Source organism: Gambusia affinis, linkage group LG03 (assembly GCF_019740435.1).
Source record: "Gambusia affinis linkage group LG03, SWU_Gaff_1.0, whole genome shotgun sequence".
NCBI lineage: Eukaryota > Metazoa > Chordata > Actinopteri > Cyprinodontiformes > Poeciliidae > Gambusia > Gambusia affinis.
In genome coordinates this window covers 32394736-32422729 of record NC_057870.1, presented here as the reverse complement: position 1 = coordinate 32422729, position 27994 = coordinate 32394736, and the positions used below count along the sequence as shown (strand labels likewise).

The window sequence follows — 27994 nt, the reverse complement described above, 5'->3', positions numbered from 1 at the left end:
ATTATAGAGTCAGAGGCGTCGGGGCGATCAGAGCAGCAGCAGGATTAGAGCCACAAAGTGAGGATGAGGAGGATTAAAGAGGAGGAAGAGGACAGGAGGAGATAAAGGGACAGCCGGAGGAGCAGGAGGAGTTGGTACCTGAGAGGAACCGACAGGTGAGTCGATCTGGGATCTGTTACTGAAGGAAAACCTGAACCTTTGAGGACTGGACCTTTACTTTAACTAGACTGATGGTCGGAGGTTAGGGAGTCAAGATGTTCTGGATCCAGGAGTCCATCGGACCGTTGGTTCTGTTTGACGGCGGGTCGAAAAGACGAGTTCTGTCCCTCAATCCATCCAGATTATTTGTTCAGCAACGAGGCAGGTCAAAGGTCATGTCATCCAAAAGATACAAAGTCATGGAAACACAGTCAGAAACTGGAGCTGATTATTGATCAGATTATTGATTATGTTTCCATAGGAACTCCAACCAGCTGGATTAGCCTGAAAGGAGCTCAGGGTTTCAGCTGTTTTCCAGTTCTCTGGAAGTTTGTTCCAGATCTGTGGAGCATAGAAGCTGAATGCTGCTTCTTCATGTTTGGTTCCGGTTCTGATCCAGAGCAGAACCGGAACCAGCAGGTTGATCCAGCAGCAGCAGTGATTTAGAAACTACCAATGAAGGACTGTAGAACCGGGTGGAGTAGAACTAAATGATGTAGAACTAAATGATGTAGAACCGGGTGGAGTAGAACTAAATGATGTAGAACCGGATGGTGTAGAACTAGATGATGTAGAACCGGGTGGTGTAGAACTAAATGATGTAGAACTAAATGATGTAGAACTAAATGATGTAGAACTGGGTGGTGTAGAACTAGATGATGTAGAACCGGGTGGTGTAGAACTAGATGATGTAGAACCGGGTGGTGTAGAACTAGATGATGTAGAATTAAATGATGTAGAACTGGGTGGTGTAGAACCAGGTGGTGTAGAACTAAATGATGTAGAACTGGGTGGTGTAGAACTAGATGATGTAGAACCGGGTGGTGTAGAACTAGATGATGTAGAACCGGGTGGTGTAGAACTAGATGATGTAGAACTGGGTGGTGTAGAACTAGATGATGTAGAACTAAATGATGTAGAACCGGGTGGTGTAGAACTAGATGATGTAGAACCGGGTGGTGTAGAACTAGATGATGTAGAACTGGGTGGTGTAGAACTAAATGATGTAGAACCGGGTGATGTAGAACTAGATGATGTAGAACTGGGTGGTGTAGAACTAGATGATGTAGAACCGGGTGGTGTAGAACTAGATGATGTAGAACCGGGTGGTGTAGAACTAGATGATGTAGAATTAAATGATGTAGAACTAGATGATGTAGAACTGGGTGGTGTAGAACCAGGTGGTGTAGAACTAAATGATGTAGAACTGGGTGGTGTAGAACTAGATGATGTAGAACCAGGTGGTGTAGAACTAAATGATGTAGAACTAAATGATGTAGAACCGGGTGGTGTAGAACTAGATGATGTAGAACCGGGTGGTGTAGAACTAGATGATGTAGAACCGGGTGGTGTAGAACTAGATGATGTAGAATTAAATGATGTAGAACTAGATGATGTAGAACTGGGTGGTGTAGAACCAGGTGGTGTAGAACTAAATGATGTAGAACTGGGTGGTGTAGAACTAGATGATGTAGAACCGGGTGGTGTAGAACTAGATGATGTAGAACCGGGTGGTGTAGAACTAGATGATGTAGAACCGGGTGGTGTAGAACTAGATGATGTAGAACTGGGTGGTGTAGAACCAGGTGGTGTAGAACTAGATGATGTAGAACCGGGTGGTGTAGAACTAGATGATGTAGAACCGGGTGGTGTAGAACTAGATGATGTAGAACCGGGTGGTGTCTCCATCCTACTGGTTCTAGTCAGAACTCCAGCAGCAGCGTTCTGGACCGTTGGGTTGTCAATCAGACCTGTGAAGACGCTGCTACAGGAACCAAACGCCTGGATGAGTTTCTCTGATCGGAGACTTTAATCTCTGGTTCTGAAAATGTTCTGCAGCTGCTAGAAGGCCCACTTTGGAACCGTGGTTCTGACTGATTCCAGTTGTTCGGTTTCAGGTCCAATGTTTGCCTGGCGACCTCTGACCCCAGCCCGTCGTGATGACCTGGTCCAGGTAGAGGAGGCGGTGTCTGAGAATGAGGCAGCTGATGAACTTCCTGCCTGACTGACTCACATGCACCATGCCCCCCCCCCTGCTCTTCATCATCATCATCATCATCATCATCATCATCATCTCTCCGTCCTCCTCTCAGCCCAGCGGCCCCTTGGAGGCCTGCAGCCTGGGGGCGGGGCCAGGACGGCAGGCCCTCCCCTGTCAGCCCCCCCCCACCAACATGAAGGAGTTCATGCAGATCAGAGTCGACCCCCCCGGCATCACCTGTGGAAACCCCCCAGAGAGGTTCTGCACTCTGGTTGGTACTGCCCACATCCCCATTCCTCTGTGTGGCCGGGTTCTAGTGGGGGTCGGGTTCTCCACCAGAGGCCTTTATGGTTCTGGTCAGCAGATGTTTCTCCAGGGTGGGGGTCCCGCGGCCCCCGAAGGTCCTATGGCGAAGGAGGAAGGCGGAGTCCCCCGAGAGAATCTGCAGCAAGACCTTGTTGCTAGGCGACAGAGAGGGCGTGGGAAACATTTTCTGTTTGGATCTGAAATGAAGTCATGGAATATTCCTTCCTCTGATTAAATTAATCTTTATTTATTATTGATGCTGGAAGTAGTCAGCTGGGGAGCTCCTGCAGGGCCCGGCGCCAAAGCTTGGACACCACAGAGACGCCGTGAGTCCCGCTATCTGGCTAATTGTCCCCATGGGACTTTTATGCTTGAATTATTAATAAATGCTTAATATACTCAAAAAAACTAAATATTAATTTATGGCAAAAGGTGGAAAAAAGTCAAAGAAAATGTTTTGTTGGCTCAGAAGCAACAGCATCGCCTAGCAACAAGGTCCTCGATTCAAATCCCTGCAGTCACTCTGCCGGTTGTCTCCCGTTTCTTGTCCCCAGGTCAGTGTCTCCGTATTGTCCTGTGATGGACAGCTGATCCTCCACATCCTGAGACACGAGCAGACGATGGATGGAGCCCTACGGGGTTATTTTTTAAGGTTTTGCTGGCTCTAGTGGTCTTTATTAGAAAGTAGTCCGACAGGAAAGAGAGTAATGAGGGAGGGGGTAGACATGCGGCAAATGTCAGCAGGGCAGGAATCGAACCTGCAACTAAGGCCTCCATATATTGGTCGTGCTTTGCCCTTGTGCTACCACAGCACCCCCAAGCCACACATGAACTAGCCTTGGTTCTGGTTCTGACCTAGTCTGTGGAGTGACAGTTGGCACCAGCAGCTTCAGGGATTAGCTCATCAGATTAGAGTCGGTGTTAATCTGCCGGACCAGAGATGACCAGAACCCGTCCATCTGAGCAGAACCCACATGTTGGGTGGATCTGCTGACCCACTGGTCCTCCATGTTTCTTCTTCGTATCACTTTGTACCGGTTCTACAACCTACCTCAGTCAGTCTGGAACTCACCCAACTGATCCAGTTGGTCCTCTGTCTTTAAAAACCAGGCTGGTAGTTTGCTAGCGGGAGCTTCCAAGTTTTTTCGCAGACTGTGACAGTTGACCTTTGACCCAGAAGTCATGTCATCTGACTGACTCCGACAGAGCTGGAAGAGACCAGGTCGGACTTAAAGAAGTCAGAGTCCCTGAACCCGTCTCTGCTGTTTCTATAAACAGAAATAATGTAACAGAAAGTTGAAGCTCCTCCACCGGCCCACCTGATGCCTTGTTGAATGTGTTGGCAGGAGAACCCGTACCTGTGCAGCGACGAGTGCGACGCATCCAGCCCTGACCTGTCTCACCCTCCTCAGCTGATGGGAGACAGGGAGAGGGGGGGGCTCATCACCTATTGGCAAACCATCACCTGGTCCAGGTATCCTGAGCCCCTACTGGCTAACATCACTCTGTCATGGAACAAGAGTCTGGAGGTGGTTGATGACATCATCATTACCTTTGAATACGGGAGACCGACCAGCATGGTGCTGGAGAAATCCATGGACAAAGGTAACCTGTCAGCAGTCACTCCGAAAATCCAGCCAAAGTTCAGCAGCAGTTTCTAGTGAGGATGTCAGAGATACACTGAAGAACTTTGGGTCGACACCAGGAAGCAGCTGAAGGCTGCCAGCTGGTAAATGTTTCTTCTGATACTGAGTTGTTGTTGATGCCGTTTGTCCTGCAGGTGCAACATGGCAGCCATATCAGTACTATGCTGACGACTGCCTCGAGGCCTTCGGCATGTCACCTAAACAAGTTTCCGACTTGGCGCCGACCAACCTAACCCGAGTCATCTGCACTGAGAAGTACTCCGGCTGGGTTGGGGCCAAGGTGAGTAACTGGGCCTGACTTATGTCTCACTGGGACAATAAAAACTCCGGAAAGTCTTTGAAACTCTGTTGACCCCAAACTGCTCCAGGAGGAGAAGAACGTGGTGTTTGAGGTGCGTGCCCGATTTGGTGTGTTCGCTGGGCCAAAGCTTATCAACATGGATGCCCTTTACGTCCGGATGGAGACAATGAAAGGTCTCAGAGACTTCTTCACCTTTTCCAACCTCCGTCTGCGGCTCCTCCGCCCCGCTCTAGGAGGAACTTACGTCCAGAGAGACAACCTATTAAAGTACTTCTATGCCATTTCCAACATCGATGTACCTGCCAGGTAAGCAAACGCCTGAACTTGCTTACATTTTAGAAACATTTGAAATGTAAGAAAATCACACGTCTGTGATTTTCTTGAAGCATTCACAGACGTGATCAACCAAAAGCTTATGGGGAGCAACCCTCAACCAGACCACACATTGTGGTCATGTGTTACAAACACATGACCACATGCTGTTAGTGACCAACAACCACACCAGACCTCAACAATCAGGTCTGGAGATGTGGTGGGGTTAGGTAGGGTTATGTCCAACCCCGGGGCTGGGGTCAAGTGGGGTCGGGTATATGGTCGATCTTCTGAAACTTCAGCAGGTTTTAACAGATGTTGAGTTTGTCACCACCAGAAGGACAGGCAGGTTCCCAGAGAGAAGGGATGTGGTTAGGGGTCGGGGTCAGGCCGTCTCTGATTGGTGCTCCACGCTCGTCTGTTCCTCAGGTGCAAATGCAACTTGCATGCATCTCGCTGCGTGCTGCTGGATGCCACTCTGCAATGTGAATGCGAGCACAACACCAGTGGACAGGACTGCCAGCGCTGCAGGGGGGGCTTCAGGTCCCGCAGCTGGAGACCGGGATCCTACATGCCCCTGCCCAGAGGCGCCGCCAATACCTGTACGACCCCCCCACACACACACCCATACATTGACCCACACCAGGTGACACACAACTCCATCCCTACCTTTTGTTTTCCAGGTGAAGCAGCAGGAAGCGCGGTTGGTAAGCAGCATTCATCGCCCGTTTCCTCACCTGTCTGCTCCACTGTCAGTGTTGCATCATTTTTTCCTCATGTTTTAAGGATTCGTCTATTTTATTCTTTTTTAATCAATGCAGCTAAACTCTCTTGACTTGCCTGTGATTTTCTTTTGTGTGAGATTTCTGATTCTTCAGCCAATCAGTTGAATGGTTACAGAATCCTGACTTCCCCATCAGAGAAACACCTGAACCTTCATGACGGCTTCTCCTGGGAGTTAGTGCACCAGCAGATGGTGGAGTTTAATCTGTCTTAATGGGTCATCACCTCACACACACACACACACACCGACCGGTCTTTACTCAACCACCACACCAAGCTTTAGCAGCAACTTTGCAGGTGGTGTCTGACACACCGTCAGTAACGACTATTCTATAACTTTAAAAACGTTTGTTTTATATGTTTGTTAAAAATGTCGCCATGACGATTTAATAGGAGACATAATCTGAAAAAATGAGCTCATCCCAGTGCTCCCAGTTCCAACTGCAGAAATACACCACTCAGTCAGAAACAACCAATCAGAGCCAGAAGGAGGGTGTTAGTGTTGCCAGTCATCCTCGTGTATGTGCTGCTCAGACCCTCTGTCTTCCTCTCTGCTTCTCTACAGCTTGTTCACCACAACAGAGGCTAGATAGCATATTACAGTTGTTTTCCTGAAATGGTAGGTTGTTTCTGTGTCATGAGCACATTTGGCAGCGTATACATGAGGATGGTTCACAGCGCCGAGACCTGCCTCCTGGCTCTGACTGACTGTTGTCGGTGCATTTCTTCAGACGCCACTAGTAGCTCAGGGAGGATTATCTGTATGGTGACAGTCTGAACAAATATGTGATTAAAAAAACAACATTTTTAAAATAAAAGTTACAAACTGCAGCTTTAAGCATAAACAAGTAGTTTAGTCCCACATGAAGACAGTTTTCAGTCATTTTGAACAGAAACCTCTAAGATGCAACAATGGCAGAGATCAGACGTTAGAGGGTTAGAGGTCGTGGTCGCTGTAGAGCCGCTAGCTCAAACCTCTGGACTCTGCTCTCCGTCTGCGTTTGTCCAGAAGCGTTTGGGTTAGAAAAACGTTAGAGGTCAGAACAGATCTCTGCAGAACGGGAGCATTGTTACATCTTCTGACAGAACAATCCTGCTGCTGTAGAACCTCAAGCAGTCCAAGGTCAGGCAAAGAAAGGTGGGAGAAAACATCTGTGTTTCAGCCGACACCTGGGACTTGGAGGAGATTAAGAGTAGCTCAGTGACACCACCCTTTGACTCCACTTCAGACTTCACCTTTGTGCAGAAATTGGTTTTGTTGCCATGGCGGGAGAAACACCTGCACCAATGTGGCGCTGTGCCAGAGGTTAAGATACGCAGGCTAACAGGGTTGGTGGTAGAAATTAGACTGCAAAAAATGATTCATATTTCATAAATACAATGGTCACTTTTAACAGATCTTTTTTTTTTGTCCATTTTTTTCTCCTAAGTTTTTGCGGCGCTAGTGGCTTGTATTTTTTTTGTGACAGTAGGCAGACAGGAAGGAGGGTGCAGAGAGGGGGTAAGGGTCGTCGGGACCGGGAGTCGAACCCGTGACATCCACGTTGAGGACTGGGGCCTCCAGGCGTGGGGCGTGCTGACCCCCTGCGCCACCACAGCACGCCCCACTTTTTACAGATCTTTAAGGGTTTGATGATTCGCAGATTGTTTGTCAGAGAATCTCCTCCAGACTGAGGATCAGCTGTTGCTCTCTGGGGAAGCTGGAGGCCGACATCTTGTCCTCAGAGAACCTGATCCGTGTCAAAGGATCAGAGATAAGAGCTCCAAATATAACTGACAGAAGTCCATGTGTGAAAGTACATGGTGTTATATGTTGGGGTAATGGCGCCAACTCTCTGCTGTTACCTGTACTTGCTGTCATCATCACCTTCTCAGGTGTAAAAATGACTCCAAGATCAAATTTGGTGCAGACAGAGAAGATAGGGAGAAACTCTGGACCTAAACAGGGGCAGAGCAGCTCAGTTCAGCCCACGAACCAACGCAGTTCCCCTAAATTAAGACACCAGGATGGAAATGAGACTGGAAGGCTCCCAGTTTAATGTTCTGCAGAGTTCAGCCAGAATTTGTAGAGAACAAAGTCACTAAGAGCCGTCACTCTTCTTTTCTGACAGCAGCTTCTGATGGACCAGATGGAGAATCGGACATCACGACCTCTGCCCCTGACAGCAGCAGCAAGCCTGACCTGAACGCTGCTGTTTGGACATCGCCCACTCTGACTGACGATACTTTCGCTGGCAGCCCAACTCTTCCAGACAGAACCACTTCCAGCCCTTCTACCTCCACTGAGAGCATTTTGTCCATGTTTTACTATTCACTGGGGACTTACACAACCACAGGAAGTGCTCTTACTCTACCAGGTGCAGCCAGAAATTCGATTGCCACTGACCCACAGAGTATCACTGCTGCAGAGACAAGTACTGCCACTGATAGTCCAATTATGACTGATACCTCTGTATTTGGTAGGACTAGCACTATATCCATGACTGACAGGAGCAGTACTCCGTACTATACCAGTACTACAAATTCTGTCATGGCCGTAGATGTCATCACCGCATCTGACAGTAGTACTGTAGTTTTTACTGCTGTGAGTAGTACTCGTAGTGCTAGTAATGCTGCTACAACAAGACCTCCAGCAGACATTCGTTCACCCATCGGTACTCCCCAGGGGAAAGTTACCAACAGTCCCAGTAGCACAATTAGCAGCTACAGTGTAGCCAGTAATAGCTTCACAATCTCAGTCAACACCAGGAACTTGGAGAAGTCTAAGAGTAGCTCAGCGACACCACCCTTTGACTCCACCTTTTCTGGGACTGGTAATACCGACTTGGTAACCAGTGTCCTTCCACCTTCTGTTGGTGTAGTGTCATCAACTAGGGCCCAGAATCCAGCAACCATTCCAGAAATCACTCCACCCAGTGAACAGCTGTCTTTGGGGGACGCTCTGTCAACTGGAACTACTCCAACCTCTCAGGAAGGAGACGCTCCACCTTCAGCCAGAGTTGACACTATGTCTGTTTCTCCAGATATTCTAGTCAATCCATTGCCCCCTCCAGATCTCCCATTAGATGTAGCAACTCTTCCTGAAGAAGCAAAACCCATTTTAAAAGCCCAGAATATGCTTCGTCCTATGGGACCTCCTGAAGATGTTCGCCTTTATGTACCTTCAGTTTTACCACCTTCAGACGTTCCACCAGGCAGCCTGTTATCTAAAGCTCAAGAAACTGCAACTGATTTACCATCTTCTGAGTTACTTCTGCCAAAGGAAACTCCTCCTCTAGGATCTACTTTAAAAACACCTCCAGAAACATTATCCTCTAGAGATTCTGACAGTTCGATGGCTGTATCTTCTCCTGATTCAGTTTCAGATATACCTTTTCCTGATTTCCCTTCTCGTAATAAATCTCCAGAAACACCTCCTCCAGATGTTGGGTCCTCTAGGACTCCTGCCGCTTTGACAGATGCATCCCTTCCCCCACTAACTCCATCCATAGTTTCCCTTTCAGCTCCTGGGGCTGATGTAGAGCCATCAGCTCCCTCTGGGGGAGAATTGGAATTAAATCCAGGTTTTGAAACCTCTGATCAATCTAAATCCAGTGCTAATCTAGATGTGGACGAATCACTACAAAATCCAATGTCTAGTTCAGAACAAGCATCCGTTGTTGATCCTGCAACCCAACAAGAAGAAAAGTCTTCTGGGGTGGAAGCAGCTCAGCCATCCGAAGAACCGGCATCTGGGAAAAAGGAGTCTAAAGAGGAAAGGACAGATGGAAGAGAGATCAAAGGTATAACTGATTGCATTAAAATAACTCTTTATTCAGATAAACTGATAAGAATGACAAGATCTGGAACCTTAGGATTGTTCCAATCAAAGAAAATATCATTAAACGACCTACTATCAGCTTATTAGTGCATTCATGACACAAGTTTTAGCTTGAAACACTTTGGAATCTGCATGGATCTCTTATTTTGAAGTCCAAAAGGAAGTACTACATGCTCTGCCAATTTGCTTTGACACAGTTATCTTCTGCTTCTGTAGAGGATTCCTCTGGATTCCACTCATTTTGGAAACAGACAGAAATAGCAGTGTATTAATGATGCCAGCATCTGAAGAGTGGATCTACTGCCTGGTTCCGCTTATTAAACATGGAGGCTGTTAAGAAGTAAATATGAAGTTCAGTGAGATAATTACCAAATAATTTAAAACCAACATTTTTTGTCTGTTCATACAAGGAGTCACCATTTCCAAAGAGGAGGAGAAAGGCTTTGAGAAGAAAGGTACTAACCAACATGGCTGCTGCTTTTATAAGATGTTGTCATGATTGGTCAGACATCTGACCCTTGATCTGTTGTTGCCATGGTTACTCTGATTACTTCATGTTTTAAGCAATCCAGAAGATTCTGATTCCAGGAGGACCAAAGTCCACTCAGCTGTCCAAAATCATTTACGTCAACTTCCAGGGTAAGACCAGTTCCCTACCAGTTCCCTACCAGTTCCCTACCAGACCCCCCCCAACAGAAATCCAGAAACACAGTCCGGTTCTCGATCCAGCCCCAGATCAGAGCCTCCTCTGCCAAACATTTACAATGGACCAGAACCAGCTGGTTCTGGTGTTACTGGACCCAGCAGTCAGACTGGACTTTCCAGAACCGTCCTGATTCTGGAGCACAGATCTTGGTTAGGGTTAGCTCTAAGTCAATCAATGACACTTCAGAACTCGGCCACCAGACCCAAAGAAGAGCCACCGGTCCTTTTCAGAACCAGTTTTCAGGTTCTGTTGGTGGTTCTAGAGATCTCAGCTCTGTGAGGTTCTGATCGGTCGTTATTCAACCTCTGCTGACTTGCAGGTCTTCTAGAGCGGTTCTTTTAAAACGATTCCTCTAGAACGGAGCAGTTCTTTTGGAACAGTTCTTGTCAGCTCAGTGAAATCCAGAACCGGTCCAGAACCCTTCCTGAAGGCCAGCAGAGAGATAAGACTCATTTCTGTGAATAATTCTTTGATTTCTATCTATTGATATGTTTCCTTATAAATATTCAGAACTCTTCTGTTTCCATATTTCCTTTCATTTCTTCTCCTTCTATTACCAATAATTATTTTATCATTTCATGGTTGGTCCATTAAATGTTTTAAGAGATTATGTTCCACTTGACTGTATAAATAGTTTTATTGACAGGGGGCGGGGCTTCAGGTGAGTCCAGGCTCTAATATGTGTGTGTGTGTGTGTGTGTGTGTGTGTGTGTGTCCTCCAGACTGCGAGTGTAACGGTCACTCCAACCGCTGCAGCTACATCGACTTCATCAATGTGGTGACGTGTGTGAGCTGCAAGCACAACACGCGAGGACAGAGCTGCCAGTACTGCCGCCTCGGTTACTATAGAAACGCCTCGCTGCCACTAGATGACGACAACATCTGTGTGGGTCGGTACCACCAAACGTATCGGCCCGGTCCGAGTCTCTGACACGTTCAGCTGGCCGGCAAAACCATGCAAAGAAAAACGAGAGTAGATCCTGAGGGGTGGCGCCACCTGCTGATTGATTTGTGTTTAACACCCCATGACGATGATGCTAGTGCTAATGCTGACGAAGCTAATGTTAATTTTGCTAATGCTAATGATGCTAATGCTGAGTGTGTCCTCAGAGTGCGACTGCGACCCAGACGGCAGCGCGTCTCCTCACTGCTCTGATTCCGGTTTGTGTCGCTGTAAAGCTGGAGCCACCGGGCGGCGCTGTGACTCCTGCGTGTCTGGGTTCACCTGGCGAGGAGGCAGAGCCGGATGCACAGGTATGCTCGCCGTTAGCTGTATTAGAGTTCGTCAGCTAAACTATGCTAGCTGACGAACTCTAATCTGTCCCTCAGAGAACCTCTGCGACTCGGAACGGCTGCTCTGTCAGAACGGCGGCACCTGCGTGGACTTTCTGCGCTGCACTTGTCCAGGCAACTCCACAGGTAGCTGTACACCTGTATGACGTCACAGCTAGGTGTTGTAGGCGGGGTCTGACCAGAACAGGTGTTCGGGTGTGCAGGTCAGTTTTGCGAGCAGAGCGTCTGCACGAAGAAGAGCGGCTGCACTACGAACTCAAAGGGCTCCTCCCCCTCAGTGACATCACAGCTTCACCTGGTGACCTTCATTCTAATCAGCTACACCATCAGCTGACCAGGACCCGTTACAGACCACACCCACTATGACATCACAGGTGGAATAAAGATAATTGGTTCTGATTAAAAGCTTACGATCTATTTTTTTTTTTTTTTTTTTTTGCAGTATGACAGGAAGTGGCATCACGCTTTTATTCTCAGACTGTTGCACCTGTCAGGTGACTCTTTAGTGTTGAATAACAAAGAAAACATGGAAAACCCAAGACTGAATACATCTCACTTCCAACATGAACACTACATTACCCAGAATGCTCCTGTGTCCCACAGCGGTGAGGAAAATGGGGCGGTGCTGCGATGATGAAGGCGGAGCTTCAACTGCTGGCAACGTGCCAATGATCCCAGGAATCCATTCCTCTGAGGACAGATGAAAAATGTCAGAATTAGTCCAAAAATTACAGAACAGGAAGCAAACAGGAAGAAATTCCAAGTCGATTGAAGCCCATATTGTTTTCACTTTTAGATTAGTTTAAGGTCGAATTGTAGTTATATATTCAAGTTCAATCAAAAAAACTGAAAAATCTGTTTTTTTCTACAAAAATTTTAATTTGTGTAGGTGAAATATAGCCTTAATAATTAATAAATTGATAAACAAACTCTTCAAATTAATTTTTCCATTTTGTTGAAACCCAAACAAGACACTTTCCCAACACAACTGAAAACCTGCTGATATTTTTGAGTCAACAAAGTTGAAGAAATGTTGCAGAATACTTTAGGATGAGGACACAACCAGAACGAAACGCAAAATTAGATCCCTTTGATTTTGGAAATCTCACATCTTCAATAAATAACTGTGGCGAGACTAGGTTGAAATCGGGAAATTTAAATTTCTGAACCCAAATAAAATTGCTCCACAGCGCCACCTTGGGAATTTCACCCAAGGAATATTACTCCCCTTTTTGATAGGACACACAAGTTCGCTCATGCGTGGATTAAGACATCTGAGACCATTTTAAAACGTACAAACAGCTTTTTGCTTCTTAAAATATTCTTTTTAAAACCAATTCCTTAAAACAGTAAAGGAAAAAGAGAAAATAACTACAGTAGCTGATGTTACCGGCGGAAGGGGCCACTATAGGACGGTATCCACCCAAACACAGCAAACAAAACCCCTGTAAAGCACCAGACGCAGTGAGACAACCCAAACTCAGGAATCACGGCACACAAAAGAAGAAGACACCGTCACCACACCAACACCGCCGCCGGGCCTCAGCGCTGCCAACAGAGAGAGAAAAAAACAATTAATAAGGACAACAACCCAAAATGCACGCCGATGCCGCACGCCGATGCCGCACGCCGATGCCGCACGCCGATGCCGCACGCCGATGCCGCACGCCGATGCCGCACGCCGATGCCGCACGCCGATGCCGCACGCCGATGCCGCGACGCCGACAAGCCAAGACGCCGACGCCGCGACGCCGATGCCCCACTTCAATTTAGGGCGTGTAGCCGCCCCCACAACCCGATGTTGATCGGTGATGCGCAGAATCCGGAATACTAACAGAGCAGCAATGGTAATATGGGGAGACCTGTAAAAGTTAATTAGTCACTACTTAACAGAACTGCAACAAACTGGCGCCAACAATGAATGTTACTCCTTACCTCCCAATCCAGACAAAATCATGTATGCACACACACACACACTCACAAACCGACGACTAGGAGGAGAGCCGCACAGTAGCGTTTTGCCTATGATCATACCTATTTAGATTTCCTGTGAACAGGCAGCAATAGTGCAAAGAGAGGGGAGACCAACCACCACAAGATCAGAGTAGCATGCACCCGATGTTATGCCTTTTGACTGTCAGTCCCTGAGACGCGAGTCACAGCCAAAGCTTGAGGAAGACACGTGTGTCCGATTGGGCGCAGCGGCACCACGCCCACTTTTCCCAACCGGAACCTCGCACCTGAAAGCTATTTGTATAGCAATATACATATATTTCTATACCACTACATAACGATGGGCTGTATTTTGTTGCTAAGAAAAAAAGAAAAGTAACCGTGAAAGAGAAGCGGTAACGGAGTAGCGTTCTCCCTCATCCCGTCTACTTCTCAGTCTCAGCGACTCCAGGAAGTCTGAGGTTCCAGGGTCGGTCAAAGCGCTCCGTCTCTGTGATGCGGATTAAGCAGGACGTTGTATTTTTTTCATTAAGCTCCACACGATTTTTAACTGACTTAATTTTCTTTTTGAAATCTTTAATTTCTTCTAGCCAGTGGCGCAAAAAGTGGCTCTGCAGTGTGTGCAGTAGGGGCGCTGCACTAGAGGGGCGCAAACACGATGTGGTGAATTTATTTCCTAGTCAGCATTTTATGTACTTAACAGCTGTTTGTGTATGAAACGATCAATAACAGAGGAACAGCACTGATTAGCCGCCCACCCCTCACATACAGGTAACTTGGGCAGCGGCCCTGAGGCTCGGTTTTTGTTTTTTTCTTTTAAATTTGAATTGTAGTAATGCTTCGACAACAAGGAGCTAAATATAGGCAGCAGAAAAAACTCTGGGGCACAAAACAGAAAACGGAAGAGGGGGAAGGATAAAGATGTTGGAGAGAAGAAGAAAAGCTTTTCAAAGTGGTTGAAAGACAGAAGGTAAGAAAAGTCAGTGTATCAACAAGAGAGTTGTAAATATTCAGGTTAGCTTAAGCTAGGCTACAATAACAGCTGGTTGTTGTTCAATACGGGACGCGATTTATTCCGTATTGCTATAAATGTCTGACAGACTCACCGATCACACACATCAACAATAATGTTAAAATAATGACCAAAACAAAACACGGGAAATATTAGGGTCAGCTAAATTGTCGTCGCGGGACCTAAATAGGACCCCAGGAACTGACGCTGTTGTCATGGTTACCTAGAGACGGACACTACGCAGCCGCAGTGAGCTGCTATCAACCAGTGTATTTTTAAAATGTCCAGCCAATAAAACACCGTCCTTAAAGTAAAACCTCTGGTAGAAATACAGACGGTAGTGGGAAGACAAGGCTAAACAATCAGAGTGAAGTTTAATAGGAGCATTAAAATAAATGTGTTGGTGACATTCAGTGGCAACCAGTGGGTTTGATATCAGACAGAATGGATCAGGAGAGGAACCGCAGAACCTAAAGAACCTAAAGAACCAGACATCAGTCTCTTCATCCCTCAGTCATTTCCTGAGACCAAAAAATAATATAGATAACAATTTAATGAACAAATTATACAAATAGATTAATAGTAAATAAATATTGTGAAGAGAACATTAAAACGTTTGTTAGGATTGTATAGGAAAAATGTTTATCTTTTATAAATAGTGTTTTGTGGTCAATATTATTTCACCATTTTATTAATGTGGGTTGCCAGTTTGGATCAGGCTTCCTATCAAGCTATAAAAATGATAGAAAACATGCTAACAAAAAGCCTCAGACCTGCAGCTCATAGGAGGTTCTAGACAGGCTAACAGAAGCTGCTCTTTGGCTCAAATATATTAAATGATGAAATATTGCCCTGTTTTTTGTTTCATTGACATGTTCTCATACACTTCAGAAAGTAGTTGGGCCCCTGCTTCTAACATATTTTCCCACTTTTTTTCTAAAGCATCACTTCTTGTGTTGATCAGGTTAGCAAGCGTGGCAATGGCATCATGAGGGTTTGAGTTGCTAGTTGTTTGCGAAACATTTGGAAAAGGCTTCTTGGCAACAGAAAGTTTACTTGGGGTAAAATCGGAGGTTGATGAAAAGGATTTTCGTCAGCCTCCGATTGAGGAGCGCCAAGAGCCGGTCCGACATAGTCCTGGTCCTTTTCAGCAGCAGCTCAAGGTTTTCTAACTTCTTGTGGTCACTGGTTCTTTTTTGGGGCTGTTCTAGGCATCTTCCTGAGAGTAAGATAATCTTACAAAATAGAAAAATTCCTAACTGAGCGCTTATATAAGGACTTGCACAGGAAATTGCAAAGTAACAGTACTAGTACTGAGAGCACGGCGTTGGCGCCATCTTACGCTGCCGCCATCTTGGTGGTTCCACCTGCTCTTCTTCTTCTTCAGATTTTTTTTTTCTCCCCACCAGGGGTCTTTTGTGGCTCTAGTGTCCCTTATATGACAGTAGGCTGATAGGAAAGGGGGCGAGAGAGGGGGGAAGACATGCGGCAAATGTCGCCAGGTCCGGGAATCGAACCCGCGACGGTCGCGTCGAGGACTAAAGGCCTCCAAATGTGGGTTGTGCTATCCCCTATGCCACCACAGCACGCCCCCTTCTTTAGATTTTAATGGCAGCTCCATCCATCCATCTTCTTCCTCTTATCCTGGTCGGGTCGTGGGGTCAGCAGCTTCAGAAAGGAGGCCCAGTCTTCCCTCTCCAGTCTCTTCTTCCAGCTCCTCCAGGAATCCCAAGGCGTTCCCAGGCCAGCAGAGAGACATCGTCCCTCCAGCGTGTCCTGGGTTTCCCCTCCTCCTGGTCGGACATGAACTCCTCACCAGGGAGGCGTAGGCCCTCTCGATGTGAAGGAGCAGTGGCTCTACTCTGAGTCCCTCCTGGATGACTGAGCTTCTCTCTCTAAGGGAGAGCCCAGACACCCTACGGAGAAAACCCATTTCAGCCGCTTGTATCCATGATCTCGTTCTTTCGGTCATGACCCAAAGCTCATGACCATAGATGAGGGTGGGAACGTAGATCGACCGGTAAATCGAGAGCTTCGCTTTTTGGCTCAGCTCTCTCTTCACCACGACGGACCGGTACAGCGTCCGCTTGACGGCAGACGCTGCACCAATCCGCCTGTTGATCTCCCGCTTCCTTCTTCCCCCATTCGTGAACAAGATCCAGAGATACTTGAACTCCTCCACTTGGGGCAGGACACCCCCCCTGACCCGGAGAAGGCACTCTACCCTTTTCCGGCTCAAGACCATGGCCTCGGATTTGGAGGCACTGATCGCCATCCCAGCCGCTTCACACTTGGCTGCGAACAGGTCACCAGTCTGTCTCAGGTCAACACAGAGACACACAACCATTCACACCTAGGGAGAATTTAGAGAGACCAATTAACCTGACAGTCATGTTTTTGGACTGTGGGAGGAACCCGGAGAACCCGGAGAGAACCCACCATGCACAGGGAGAACATGCAAACTCCATGCAGAAAGACCCCGGGCCGGGAATCGAACCCAGGACCTTCTTGCTGCAAGGCAACAGCTCTACCAACTGTACCACTGTGCAGCCCCTTATTTTTAACTTACCAATCACATAATGGAGCCAAACAATTAGAAACAAATGTTAAATCCAATACAGATTCAGATTCCTCACCTGAATTAATATCAATTTGTCTTCTTACCATTATTCAAACATACAAGATTATTATTATCTAAAAAATCTTCTAAAACTTTCCCATTATAATAAACTTTTTCACTTCCCCATAATGAGTGATGTGCATTAAAATCTCCACACCAAATAATATTTCCTTTTAAATCCATCTCCTCAAGTTTACTTATTTCAAGCTTCTTACAGGGATTATAAAAAATTATAATCAATATTACATTTTCTTCTACCCATATTTCAATTGCTACATAATCCAAATCAATTATTTTATAAGGAATAACTTCCTTAATCAGAGAAATACATCCACCCCCATTTCCTTATTTTCTATCATATCTCACTGAAATATATCCAGATACTCTGAAGTCTAAAAAAGGCTTCAGCCAAGTTTCCTGTATACAAATTATTTCAGGTTTAGCTTCCTGCTCATAAATGAACTGTTTAAAGTCTGACAAAAGACTCCTTGCATTTCATTGGAAGATTAAAACTATCCTTCTTGGTTTGCTTGACTACACAGTTCTCCTCTTATATCTTCCCATCAAATATTCTTCAAATCTAAGCTATGGCATGCTGCCTTGACAATAATCTGAATCCTTTCCGTCTTTGATTTCACATCTGAGGTTGCATTTATTACTCCTGCAATAAATGCAATAAAAGTCACCATTTTCTTTTTTTCCTTTTCTATTTTCCTTCCAACCATTTTCATAACCTTTTGGATTACTTGTTTTTCTCCTGTCAAAGATTTTCCATTTAGTTTTTCTTTTCCAACCGTTTTACATGCTTCTACATATGTAACTTTCTGCATAACTTTTGTTTTCTGTATAATTGTTTGCTGTTTCATCACTTCACATGCTCTCCTCCACAACTACAACACTTTGGTTTAACTCCAACTTCACATTTTCCACATTCATGGTCTCCAGAACATCGGGTACATCTCCTTTTTCCTTTACACATTTTTGCAACATGGCCAAATTCCCAGTTGAAACATCTCACTGGTTTAGGCACAAATTCCCTGACACTAAATCTTATCAAACCAAAGAAAACCTCCTTTGGCACTTCTTTAGATTCAAACTCCACCAACACAGTTTCTGTTTCAACTTTTTCTGGACCCTGTCAGTCTTCATGCTCCTTTTACTTCCCTATTTCTTTCTTTTAAATTCCCAACTAAATCTTTCATATTTCCACTTAAAGGCCCTCCTGTGATAATTCCTTTACTTTCATTATTTCTTTTTTCACCCACTCTAACAACTGTTCTAACTTTGACTTTACACACCCACCCAAGTTTCTTCACCGTTTCCACCTGAACTTCTGAATTACATCCAATCACAAGATTTCCGTCTCTCAGTATTTTAGCATATTTAATTTCTCCAACATGCGCTTTAAGTGCTTTTATCAAATCTTACTATAATATTCATAGTTGGATTTTTTGATTTTTCTGCTTTTTCCTCAATCCCTTCACTATCAGTGTCTTCTGTACTTGCCTCTCTTCTCTCTCTCTTTTAGCGGCTCTTATTCTCACCACCCTTCCCCACCTTTTCCACTCGTTCTTCATTTTGACCGCCCACCCCCTCCTCGTCACTACAATCCACACAATTCCAGTCACTTCTTTCTAAATCCATCGTTGTCATGTTCTGATTTAAGGCGCATGTATCATCAAAAGCCCAATTCCAAACTTTTGTGGCTCTCTATTCCTCTGTGGCTTCTTCACCTGAGAACGAACTGCGAATAAACCGGCTCCACCTGCTCACTGCGCTGGTGGAGAAATGATGCGAACCCAATCAGTGACGTCAGATTAGACACCGGAAGTGACCTTGGTTTGCAAGCGCAACCTTCAAACCAGCCTTCCTGGACCCAAAGCTTGAGTTTCTGGTCCAGAACTGAACTCTGGATCAGTACAACAAGGACGCGGCTGCAGCGGTTCGGATCAGCTGATCCACCGGAACCATGAATCTACTGGGCCGAACCGGAACCGCCTTGTTGGTCGGAGTGGGACTCGGAGCCGCAGTGAGCCACCGGCTGAGCTACAGAAGCCGAGTTGAGGAGGAGCAACAAGCCGGTCTATTGGGGTGGGTTCCGGTCCTCCCGGTACCGGAGAATCTGACCGTCCGGGCATCCGAACTCGCCGTGAGTGAACCGTTGTGTCTGTGCGAGGCTCGGGTTCGGTTCTGGATGTTACGTCCTCCTGAACTTTCTTATAACCCAGTTCCAACCCATTTATCCAGAACCTTTGGTTTAGTCTGAGACCTGAATCAGAACTACTTTAAATCCTTCCGATCCATTTATAAGCTCCTCGGAACCACCAGCTGTTTAATCGGGTTGAGCTTCGTAGTTTCTTAAGCATCTATAAACAAACTTATCTGATCATATAAACATGACAGATTGATCAATATATTATATAAGATAAAATTAAGTTTGAAAAAACTAGAGAATTCTACATCTATGAACATGTGCAGCCACATTAAAAATATTTAGATTAATTGCAAATGTTAAAATTATTCAAATAATTTGCCTGCCGAGTCATTCTTCATTGACAATATTTTTAAATTGATAAAATGCTCTTGTTCATTCAAAATAAAAGCACCAAATGTAATAACTTTAGCCGCCAGAAGAGGCAGAACGGGCTCCGTAGAAAAATCAATTATCCGAATATTTTGACCCATTTTCAATGACTCCATTCAATGGACCTAATTAGTGGGGCCGCTTTTCATTGGCTGATGCCCGTTCTACGTGGTCACGTGCGTGACCGTCTCACAAACACGCTTCCCGTTAGCTAAGTACAGCACAATGGCAGCACCGATTTATACCTTTTTACTACAAAGAGAGAGAGAGTAAAAAGGTAGGAGTGGTTTTGAGTTGATCACCTGTTCAGGTTATTTTACCTTTGTTTACCTTTGCTGTGGTTCATTACAGCCGCTGTAGTTTCTAAATGTTGGACTAATTACCTCGTTCCTTTGTGAGTTTACGTCATTCACAACAAACATCACATAAAACAAATAGATTTCATTAAATTTTAACAAACAAATGGCTTCTACCGCGATAATTGTGTGAAATTAAATGAATTATATCCCAGCTTCAGAAGATTTTCCTTTACCTTTCCAGAGCTCTTTGGTTCCTCCTATCAGTCTGTAGCTTCTCATACTGAGGTCAAAGTTCAGATCTACCATAACTGACTGACACCTGCTGGCCTCAGGTTTGAACCAGTTTGTGACTGAGAAACCAGTAACCTCCTCCCAGTTGATGACATGAACTTGTTAGTTCCTCTGTTCATTGTAGTAGCTGATATATTGTGAAAATCTGCTAGAAATGAAGCACTAATGGAGTCATGTTTCCATAGAAACAAGAGGCTTTGTTTGTGAGACTTGCGGTCACGTGGGTGTGTTGTGGGCGGAGCTTGGTAAGGTCCATAGCTCGAACTGGAAAGGAATCAGATATTTATTTATCACTTTTAATTATTTGAGCTGATGTAAAATGTCTTCTTGTGCAACTGGAAAAATGAAGTTGTTGGTTAATGTAATGTCGATGATGTCACGTCCATCCGTAAAAGTTAAATTTTCTTTCACCATTAATCTTCCAGCTTTGAGTCTAGATAGGATCTGATTTTTTTGGCAGAAATCTTTGTAAGTCAGCTGTTATTCATAAAGATGCTATAAAAATAATTTCCTGACCGTTAGTAAAGCTGCATGGATTATCAAGGACGACCTGCTGATGAAGCTTTTTTAGCATTAAAATCATAACGGTAAATTTTCACTATATAATAAATTAAGAAACCAGAGTTGCTGCTAAGTGAATTTAACCAGTTTAACTTTAAAAGCCATTAACAACAAAGTCAAGAACATCTCCATCTATTTTCCATTCTCTTTCCATCTTTCCTAAATAAAATAATTTTTCTTTCCAGTTTTAACTGTTGGACATAAAGAACTTTTGCATAAACTTAATATTCTTCCATAAACAGTTAAGTCTCTTTAAAATGATCTGTTTTCAGTTCTTCATCTTGTTACTACGGTTACACGTGGTTCTGATCCACAGCAGGTTGGATTCCAGGATTCATTCAGGAAAAAAGTCTCTAAACATCTAGAGTCCAACTGAACTTGGAAGGGTTAGGGTTAAGTTAACCTAAGCAGTCCACTCTGACAGAACCAGAACCCGCTCCAGATGGCCTCAGCTGGTCCTCCTGCTCTTTAGCTGTAGTTGATCTGTGAGGACTGGTTGTCGGAGTCGGTTCGGAACCAGAATTGATTGATGGTTCTGGCACCACCATCCTACTAACTGGTTTGTTTGTTTGAGTCTAGGTGAGTCCAGGTAACTCTGGAGCTGTGATGAAGTATGGCTTCCCATCACTGGCCAACGTCCGGTCCAGAGAGTCCTACGTCACGTCGTATGATCCTCGCACACGCACGGCATCCTGGGTAATTGAGAGGCTAAACCCCAACTCCCTGACAGGTCCGTCAGACAGGAAGTGCTGTGAGTTCAAAGAGGACGACAGGTGAGTAGAAGTTGTGCAGACAGGTGAGTTGGGTGGCTGGAAGGAGTTTAACCTGCAACACGTTTCATCGGCAGCGTCCACGTCTTCCACAGAGCCACGAACGCAGACTACAGGGGGAGTGGCTTCGACAGGGGTCACCTGGCGGCTGCAGCCAATCACAAGTGGAGTCAAAAGGCCATGGAGGACACCTTCTATTTGAGCAATGTGGCTCCACAGGTAAAACACACCTGACTCAGGTTACTGTCTGGATGTGTACAGGTAGACCACTGAGGACCAATCAGGAGACAGGAAGGACGACGTCCTGCGGGGTCAATATTATCAATAATCTGATCAATACCAATGGGAAAGCTGGTTGGTGAACAGCACAGGATTCACCTGCCCAGGTGTCTGTGGTTCCACTCTCACACTGAGCAGGTTCTGGCCCAGAATGAACCAATCACATTGTCTCATTTTGTCTCAGCCTTGTATGTAGGTCCCGCCCACCCGAGCCTCTGATTCGTCGGCTCTAAGTCATTTTTTCCACCTGCTTCTGCAGAACCCTCACCTGAACCAGAACACCTGGAACAACCTGGAGAAGCTCTGCCGCTCTCTGACCAAACGCTACCTCAACGTCTACGTGTGCACTGGCCCGCTCTACCTGCCCAGGTAAACTGGCCTCTACCTGTAATTTTGTTGTTAGGGGGCGGAGCTTAGATTCCAGGTGTGCTTTGTTTTTCAGGCAGGAAGACGACGGGAAGCTCTACGTCAGGTACCAGGTGATTGGACGGAACCATGTTGCCGTGCCGACTCACTTCTTCAAGGTAAGAGTGGACCATGTGATGATGTCATCAGCTACCTGCCTGTGTTCTGAGCCCACCTGGCCCCCATCTCCAGGTGCTGATTCTGGAGCAGGCGGACGGGCGGGGGGTGGAGCTTCGCTCCTACGTCTTACCCAACCAGGCGGTGGATGACAAGCTTCCTCTGGAGCGTTTCCTGGTTTCCATAGAAACCATCGAGCGAGCTTCAGGACTGCTGTTTGTCCCGAACATCATGAAGCGAACGAGCAGCCTGCAGGCCATCAGCGACAAGTGAACTACAGCTCCCACAATCCCCTGCTCCGGGCTGTGGGGTCGCCATGGGGACGCATCGTCATTTCCTGCAGTTTTCATGTTTTTCATTAAATGTAGCTGATCTGAAAGTGTTTCTGATTCGTTGATGATGATTTAGAGGAAGTTTGGAGGGATAATAACACTCAGTCAGCTCAGCTGTGAAACTGATTTCATTTAAAACACAAAGTGAGAAAACAGTCAAATCTGATCAATATATGAAGGATTTCATAATAAAAGCATCCAATAGTCCACTTCCTGTCCACAATTGCAGCCCATCCCACTCTCAGATGGGGCGGGGCTTGTCAAACAATCGGAGGTCAGATGTCGTCCATCTCGCCGCTGTCTTCCAGGTCGGAGTTAAAGATGTCCGACAGCTGGTACCTGTCCTGGCTGCAGCGCTCCTGAAGCTCCGCCCACCTGTTCAAGGACCTCAGCCGCTTCTGCAGGACAGGAAGCACTCGGTGGTACAGGAAGTCGGCGATCTCTAAGGTCGGAGGCGAAGGGAATATGTAAGAACATCCCTCCTGTTGGTTGGAACCTCTGCAAAGCACACCTGCCCCTTGACTCTGATGCCTCAAAGAAAGTCCTTCAGAGGAAAGATGGCCTTCACCTTTCCTCTACATTTTTTACCACTAGTTCTTTTGAACGTCTAACTCTCAGTTTTCCTCATCCCGGTTGCAAAGCACTAAAACGTCTTCAGGTGGCTTGGCATCATCCACCACAACTTCAGCTCTCAGTTTTTAGATCAGATTCAAGATTTTTATCTGATTTAGAATTAATCAGATAAAAATCTTGATCTTTAAAATTGTGAATCTTTAAAATTCACAATACTGAGGGCCGTAGCCTGAACGCGGCCTGCCGTGCTAGCTTAGCCTGGACGCGGCCTGCCGTGCTAGCTTAGCCTGGACGCGGCCTGCCGTGCTAGCTTAGCCTGGACGCGGCCTGCCGTGCTAGCTTAGCCTGAAGGCGGCCTGCCGTGCTAAGCTTAGCCTGAACGCGGCCTGCCGTGCTAGCTTAGCCTGAACGCGGCCTGCCGTGCTAGCTTAGCCTGGACGCGGCCTGCCGTGCTAGCTTAGCCTGGACGCGGCCTGCCGTGCTAGCTTAGCCTGGACGCGGCCTGCCGTGCTAGCTTAGCCTGGACGCGGCCTGCCGTGCTAGCTTAGCCTGGACGCGGCCTGCCGTGCTAGCTTAGCCTGGGCGCTAGCTTAGCCTGGACGCGGCCTGCCGCCTGCCTGCCGTGCTAGCTTAGCCTGAAGGCGGCCTGCCGTGCTAGCTTAGCCTGAAGGCGGCCTGCCGTGCTAGCTTAGCCTGGACGCGGCCTGCCGTGCTAGCTTAGCCTGGACGCGGCCTGCCGTGCTAGCTTAGCCTGGACGCGGCCTGCCGTGCTAGCTTAGCCTGGACGCGGCCTGCCGTGCTAGCTTAGCCTGGACGCGGCCTGCCGTGCTAGCTTAGCCTGAAGGCGGCCTGCCGTGCTAGCTTAGCCTGAAGGCGGCCTGCCGTGCTAGCTTAGCCTGAAGGCGGCCTGCCGTGCTAGCTTAGCCTGGACGCGGCCTGCCGTGCTAGCTTAGCCTGGACGCGGCCTGCCGTGCTAGCTTAGCCTGGGCCGCGGCCTGCCGTGCTAGCTTAGCCTGGGCCAGCGGCCTGCCGTGCTAGCTTAGCCTGGGCCAGCGGCCTGCCGTGCTAGCTTAGCCTGGGCGCGGCCTGCCGTGCTAAGCTTAGCCTGGACGCGGCCTGCCGTGCTAGCTTAGCCTGGACGCGGCCTGCCGTGCTAGCTTAGCCTGGACGCGGCCTGCCGTGCTAGCTTAGCCTGGACGCGGCCTGCCGTGCTAGCTTAGCCTGGACGCGGCCTGCCGTGCTAGCTTAGCCTGGACGCGGCCTGCCGTGCTAGCTTAGCCTGAAGGCGGCCTGCCGTGCTAGCTTAGCCTGGACGCGGCCTGCCGTGCTAGCTAAGGCTATGTTGGCTTCATGAATAGAGTCTGCAGTCCTTCCCGCTCTGCTTTGTGTCGCTGTGTGAAGGAATGATAGATCTTCCCATAACTCTGTGCTGTCTGATGATTTTTAATGAGTTTATTTAAGGAAGACCTGCGAGAAAATCTCTTCTTAGCTCTTAATCAGACAGCACTGTAAAAACCTGCAGTCGTGTTTAATAACTAGGATCCAATAAGAAAGTCTGTAGGAACAGAAATGTTCACATTGCTCCACAGTGGGATGAATAGAAATCAATATAGATCAATAGAAATCAGTAAAAATAAAAAAATCAGGCCTCACTCACCTCCAAATGACAACGAGTGGAAATGTGGAACTTTATGTTGTTTTAGTCTGTTGAACATTCGCTGGACGCTCCATGGAGTCACATCACTGCAAGCAGTACTACAGTCAGTACTACCAACTACTACAGTCAACAGAAACACTCTCAGCCTCTCCAGCTCATTGACCTTTGACCTCACCCCACAGCTGCAGCGACCTCCTCCCAGTTGATATCAGCGATGTCGTCCACCGACGTGCCGTACAACCTGAGAGAGACGGGTGGAGTCGGTCAGACGGGCGGAGCATTTAAACTGCTGATGTCAGCAGCTTCATTCTTATGATGTCATCAGAGCCATTTTGGTTTGTGACCTTTGACTTTACGGTGACCTTACGTGCTGATGAGGCGGATTTTGGCTTCGTAACCCTCAGCTCCTCTGTTGAAGACGCTTCCGTAAAACGTCATGCGATGATCCAAGATGAAGAACCTGCGACAGACAGAGTCCAATTACGAGGCCGACTGGACCTGTAGTACAGAACCAGAACCGGGACCCAATGCAAACTGACCACTTGCTGCGGCACTGGACCCAGGACCGGGTCCCGACCTCCTGGCTGATCTCCCTCCATGGAAGATTTTGGCTCAGCTGGTTTCGGCTCAAACCAGAACCGTCGGGCCCAGCCCGGCTCTCCAGCCGCTCCCTGACCGCCTGCTTCAGCCGCCGTTCCTCTTCGGCGGTCCAGACGCCGTGACCTGTACCTGGAGACCGAAAGGAGGTCAGGTGATTGGCTAGGGAGGCCAGAGAGGGCAGCGCAGGGTCAGAGGTCACATCCTACCGAGTGCGGCGAAGCGTTTCTGCAGCGAGTAGACGCTGCGTTCCATCTTCTGTGAAATCAGCTTCCAGTTGTTGCCATAGAGATTATGGAACCGGATCAGCGCCGCCAGCTCCTCCTCGGAGAACCTGTCGCACAGATTGTCAGAACGGTTCTACAGCGAGCCCGCCGCGAGTCAGACGGAACCGCGGCTCACCTGCCCATGTGATTCTTCTCATCAAACATCTTCAAGGCCCGAAGGTAGACCTGGTGACACGGCCGGGGGATCCCGTCCGCTGCAGGGGCAGAGAGGTTAAAGGTCAAACACCGGGCCGCCGCCCTGGTGGTCAGACGGTGGAATGGACTCCTACCGATCCGCTCCATGAACCTGTGCTGCTTCTTCAGCTTCTTGATGGCCGCCTGGTCGTCCACGAACCTCTGAGGGAACAGAAGCTTCTCCACAGAACCGATCCCGGTCAGAACCAGGAAGTCTGAAATGTTCTCCTTGATCTGCTGGTTCTCCTGCACAGAGAACCGACCCGAACGGGCCGGAACACCTAGAGCACAACAAAGATTTAGACTTGAAGGAGAACATAGAGACTTGGAGTCCAAAGAGCAGAACCTGTCTGGTCCAGAACCGATACCTTCCTGTCTGAACTTCCTGAAGCGATGGAGGTCACTTCTCAAAATCTTCTTGATCTGGTTGACGCATTTCCTCCTGATGTGGGGCAGAAAGTCCTGGAGCTCCTGGACCAGGGCCCAGTCCACCCTGGAACCAGAACCAGAACCAGTTACCTCTGGAACCAGAACCAGTTACTTACACTGTTTGGACCAGAGCTGGAACGCCGAGCAGAACCGATGTTGGTGAAGCCCAACCCAGAACTGGTTCTGCCTGGTTTAGTTGGACCAGAACCGGTCCTGTGTTAGTAGAGAAGAAGAAGCGCCGATACTCACCCTTCCTCTGAGCTGCTGCTCAGATCTCCTCGCTCAGTTTTCTTCTTCTGTGGTTTTGCGTTCTTCTTCTTCGTGTCTTCCAGAGTTGAGCCCCTCTCGCCACTCTTCTTCTTCTTCTTCTTCTTCTTCTCCTCTTTCTCCTTCTTGTTGCTGAGGTTAGTTGGCTCAGCCTCTGGAGCTTCCTGTTGGCCTGGAGAGATTGTTGCCATGGCGATGCACATGTGGTCTTCATCTTCCTGCTGTAATGTCATCATCATCTTCTTTTTCTTTTTCTTCTTCTTGTGGTCATGTGTTGGTCCATCAGAAGGAAGGCAGATGATTTCTTCTTCTCTCCCTTCTGTCTTCTTCTTCTTCTTCTTCCTCCGAGTGTTGAGGTCAACAGCACCAGGAGTTTCCTCCCCGAGTCTCTTCTTCTTCTTCTTCCCGTCTACTTCCTGCATCAATTCAGCAGTGGGAGGAAGAATGATCTCCTCTTCCTCACCTGTGACTCTCTTCTTCTTCGCCTTCATCTGGAGCTGCTCCTCTTCCTCAGGAGGGTTGAGATGTTCCAGCTGACCTCCTGACCTTCTCCTCTTCCTCTTCTGACCTTCAGTCATTCCATCCACATGATGAAGGCTCAGCTCCTCCTCCTCCTTGCGTCTCCTCCTCTGGGATCGACCTGGCGCCGCCATGATGCCTGGGATCAAAGGTCACAAGATCAACGCCAGAACGGTGGTACCATCCAGAACCAAGCGGGCCGAATCACGTCACTGATTGAGGAAGTGGTTCTGCTGCCGTTTCACCGGCAGATATTCTTGATTTGGATCTTATTGCGTTTGCAGTTTATTTGTGACAGACCCAATTTTTCCTTGACTGACAACATTTTGATTTCTCATAATAAATAGCTTCACACAGTAATAATAAACCACACAGTGGATCCGGTGCTGTAACTTCTAATGTTTTAAAAGGTTAAGGGTCCAAATCAACTTTAAGCTTCACCAGCTGAAGCATTTTGAGCTCTGCAGAAAGGCAGCGATACTAACCAGCCGATCATGTTTTATCACCACTTCTAAAAACCTGCTGCTGCGTTTCTGGCCTCAGAGGAAACACCTGAACCCGATCCACACTTCCGGGTTTTATTTTTCAGTAAGTAATAAATGTGATTTTGACCCGCAGTGATATAGATTCTCTCCATTCGTGTCTATCTCGACATCACAACTGACCGTAAATTACTGGCTAAAACTGGGTTCGAGTGGACCGGAACCAGAACAACAGAACCGGGTCCGTGTTACCAGTTGATCACCCAGCGACGATACGAAATTTAAATAGGTCAAAGGCCACAAACTTGAAGCTTAAACTTACCGACTGAAAACACTCCGCGCTCCACGCTGCAGCGGCTTGTTTACTTCCCGAATGAGCTCAGCGCATGCGCGGAGAGCCTTTAAGCGTCATGACTTCTTCTTCTTCTTCTTCTTCTTCT

At 47.2% G+C, this 27994-nt stretch overlaps 3 protein-coding genes across 10 annotated transcripts; 2 read left to right on the top strand and 1 right to left on the bottom strand.

Annotated features, from left to right (window-relative positions):
• Window positions 1-7: 7 nt before the first annotated feature.
• Window positions 8-11898, top strand: ntng2a (netrin g2a). 6 transcript variants are annotated; one of them, XM_044112276.1, is made up of 14 exons: window positions 8-155; window positions 2097-2450; window positions 3832-4090; window positions 4266-4411; window positions 4500-4738; window positions 5174-5346; window positions 5428-5451; window positions 7639-9309; window positions 9758-9802; window positions 9912-9986; window positions 10776-10943; window positions 11164-11307; window positions 11383-11472; window positions 11550-11898. In XM_044112276.1, exons 2-14 carry the CDS (start codon window positions 2220-2222, stop codon window positions 11678-11680), a joined length of 3396 nt encoding a protein of 1131 aa, XP_043968211.1. In that variant the 5' UTR covers window positions 8-155; window positions 2097-2219; the 3' UTR covers window positions 11681-11898. The 6 variants fall into 6 exon arrangements, with proteins under 6 accessions (XP_043968211.1, XP_043968217.1, XP_043968214.1 ...); XM_044112279.1 differs by lacking the exons at window positions 8-155; window positions 2097-2450 and adding an exon at window positions 2460-2811 and having other exon boundaries at window positions 5174-5451; window positions 11550-11897; XM_044112277.1 differs by lacking the exons at window positions 8-155; window positions 2097-2450 and adding an exon at window positions 2460-2811 and having other exon boundaries at window positions 3040-4090; window positions 5174-5451; window positions 11550-11897.
• On the bottom strand, window positions 9137-27994 carry LOC122828613 (transcription termination factor 1-like). 3 transcript variants are annotated; one of them, XM_044112329.1, is made up of 12 exons: window positions 27877-27994; window positions 26536-27211; window positions 26226-26350; window positions 25953-26138; window positions 25799-25877; window positions 25606-25730; window positions 25339-25528; window positions 25167-25259; window positions 24975-25040; window positions 24800-24885; window positions 11926-12036; window positions 9137-9273 (listed from the first exon to the last, which is right to left on the bottom strand). In XM_044112329.1, the coding sequence occupies exons 2-12, from the start codon at window positions 27204-27206 to the stop codon at window positions 9236-9238; spliced, it is 1770 nt and encodes a 589-aa protein (XP_043968264.1). In that variant the 5' UTR covers window positions 27207-27211; window positions 27877-27994; the 3' UTR covers window positions 9137-9235. The 3 variants fall into 3 exon arrangements, with proteins under 3 accessions (XP_043968264.1, XP_043968263.1, XP_043968265.1); XM_044112328.1 differs by lacking the exons at window positions 9137-9273; window positions 11926-12036 and adding an exon at window positions 22687-23011; XM_044112330.1 differs by lacking the exons at window positions 9137-9273; window positions 11926-12036 and having other exon boundaries at window positions 24963-25040.
• Window positions 18734-22616, top strand: endog (endonuclease G). Its single transcript, XM_044112368.1, has 6 exons — window positions 18734-19080; window positions 21246-21439; window positions 21514-21655; window positions 21975-22084; window positions 22158-22239; window positions 22313-22616. Exons 1-6 carry the CDS (start codon window positions 18901-18903, stop codon window positions 22508-22510), a joined length of 906 nt encoding a protein of 301 aa, XP_043968303.1. The 5' UTR covers window positions 18734-18900; the 3' UTR covers window positions 22511-22616.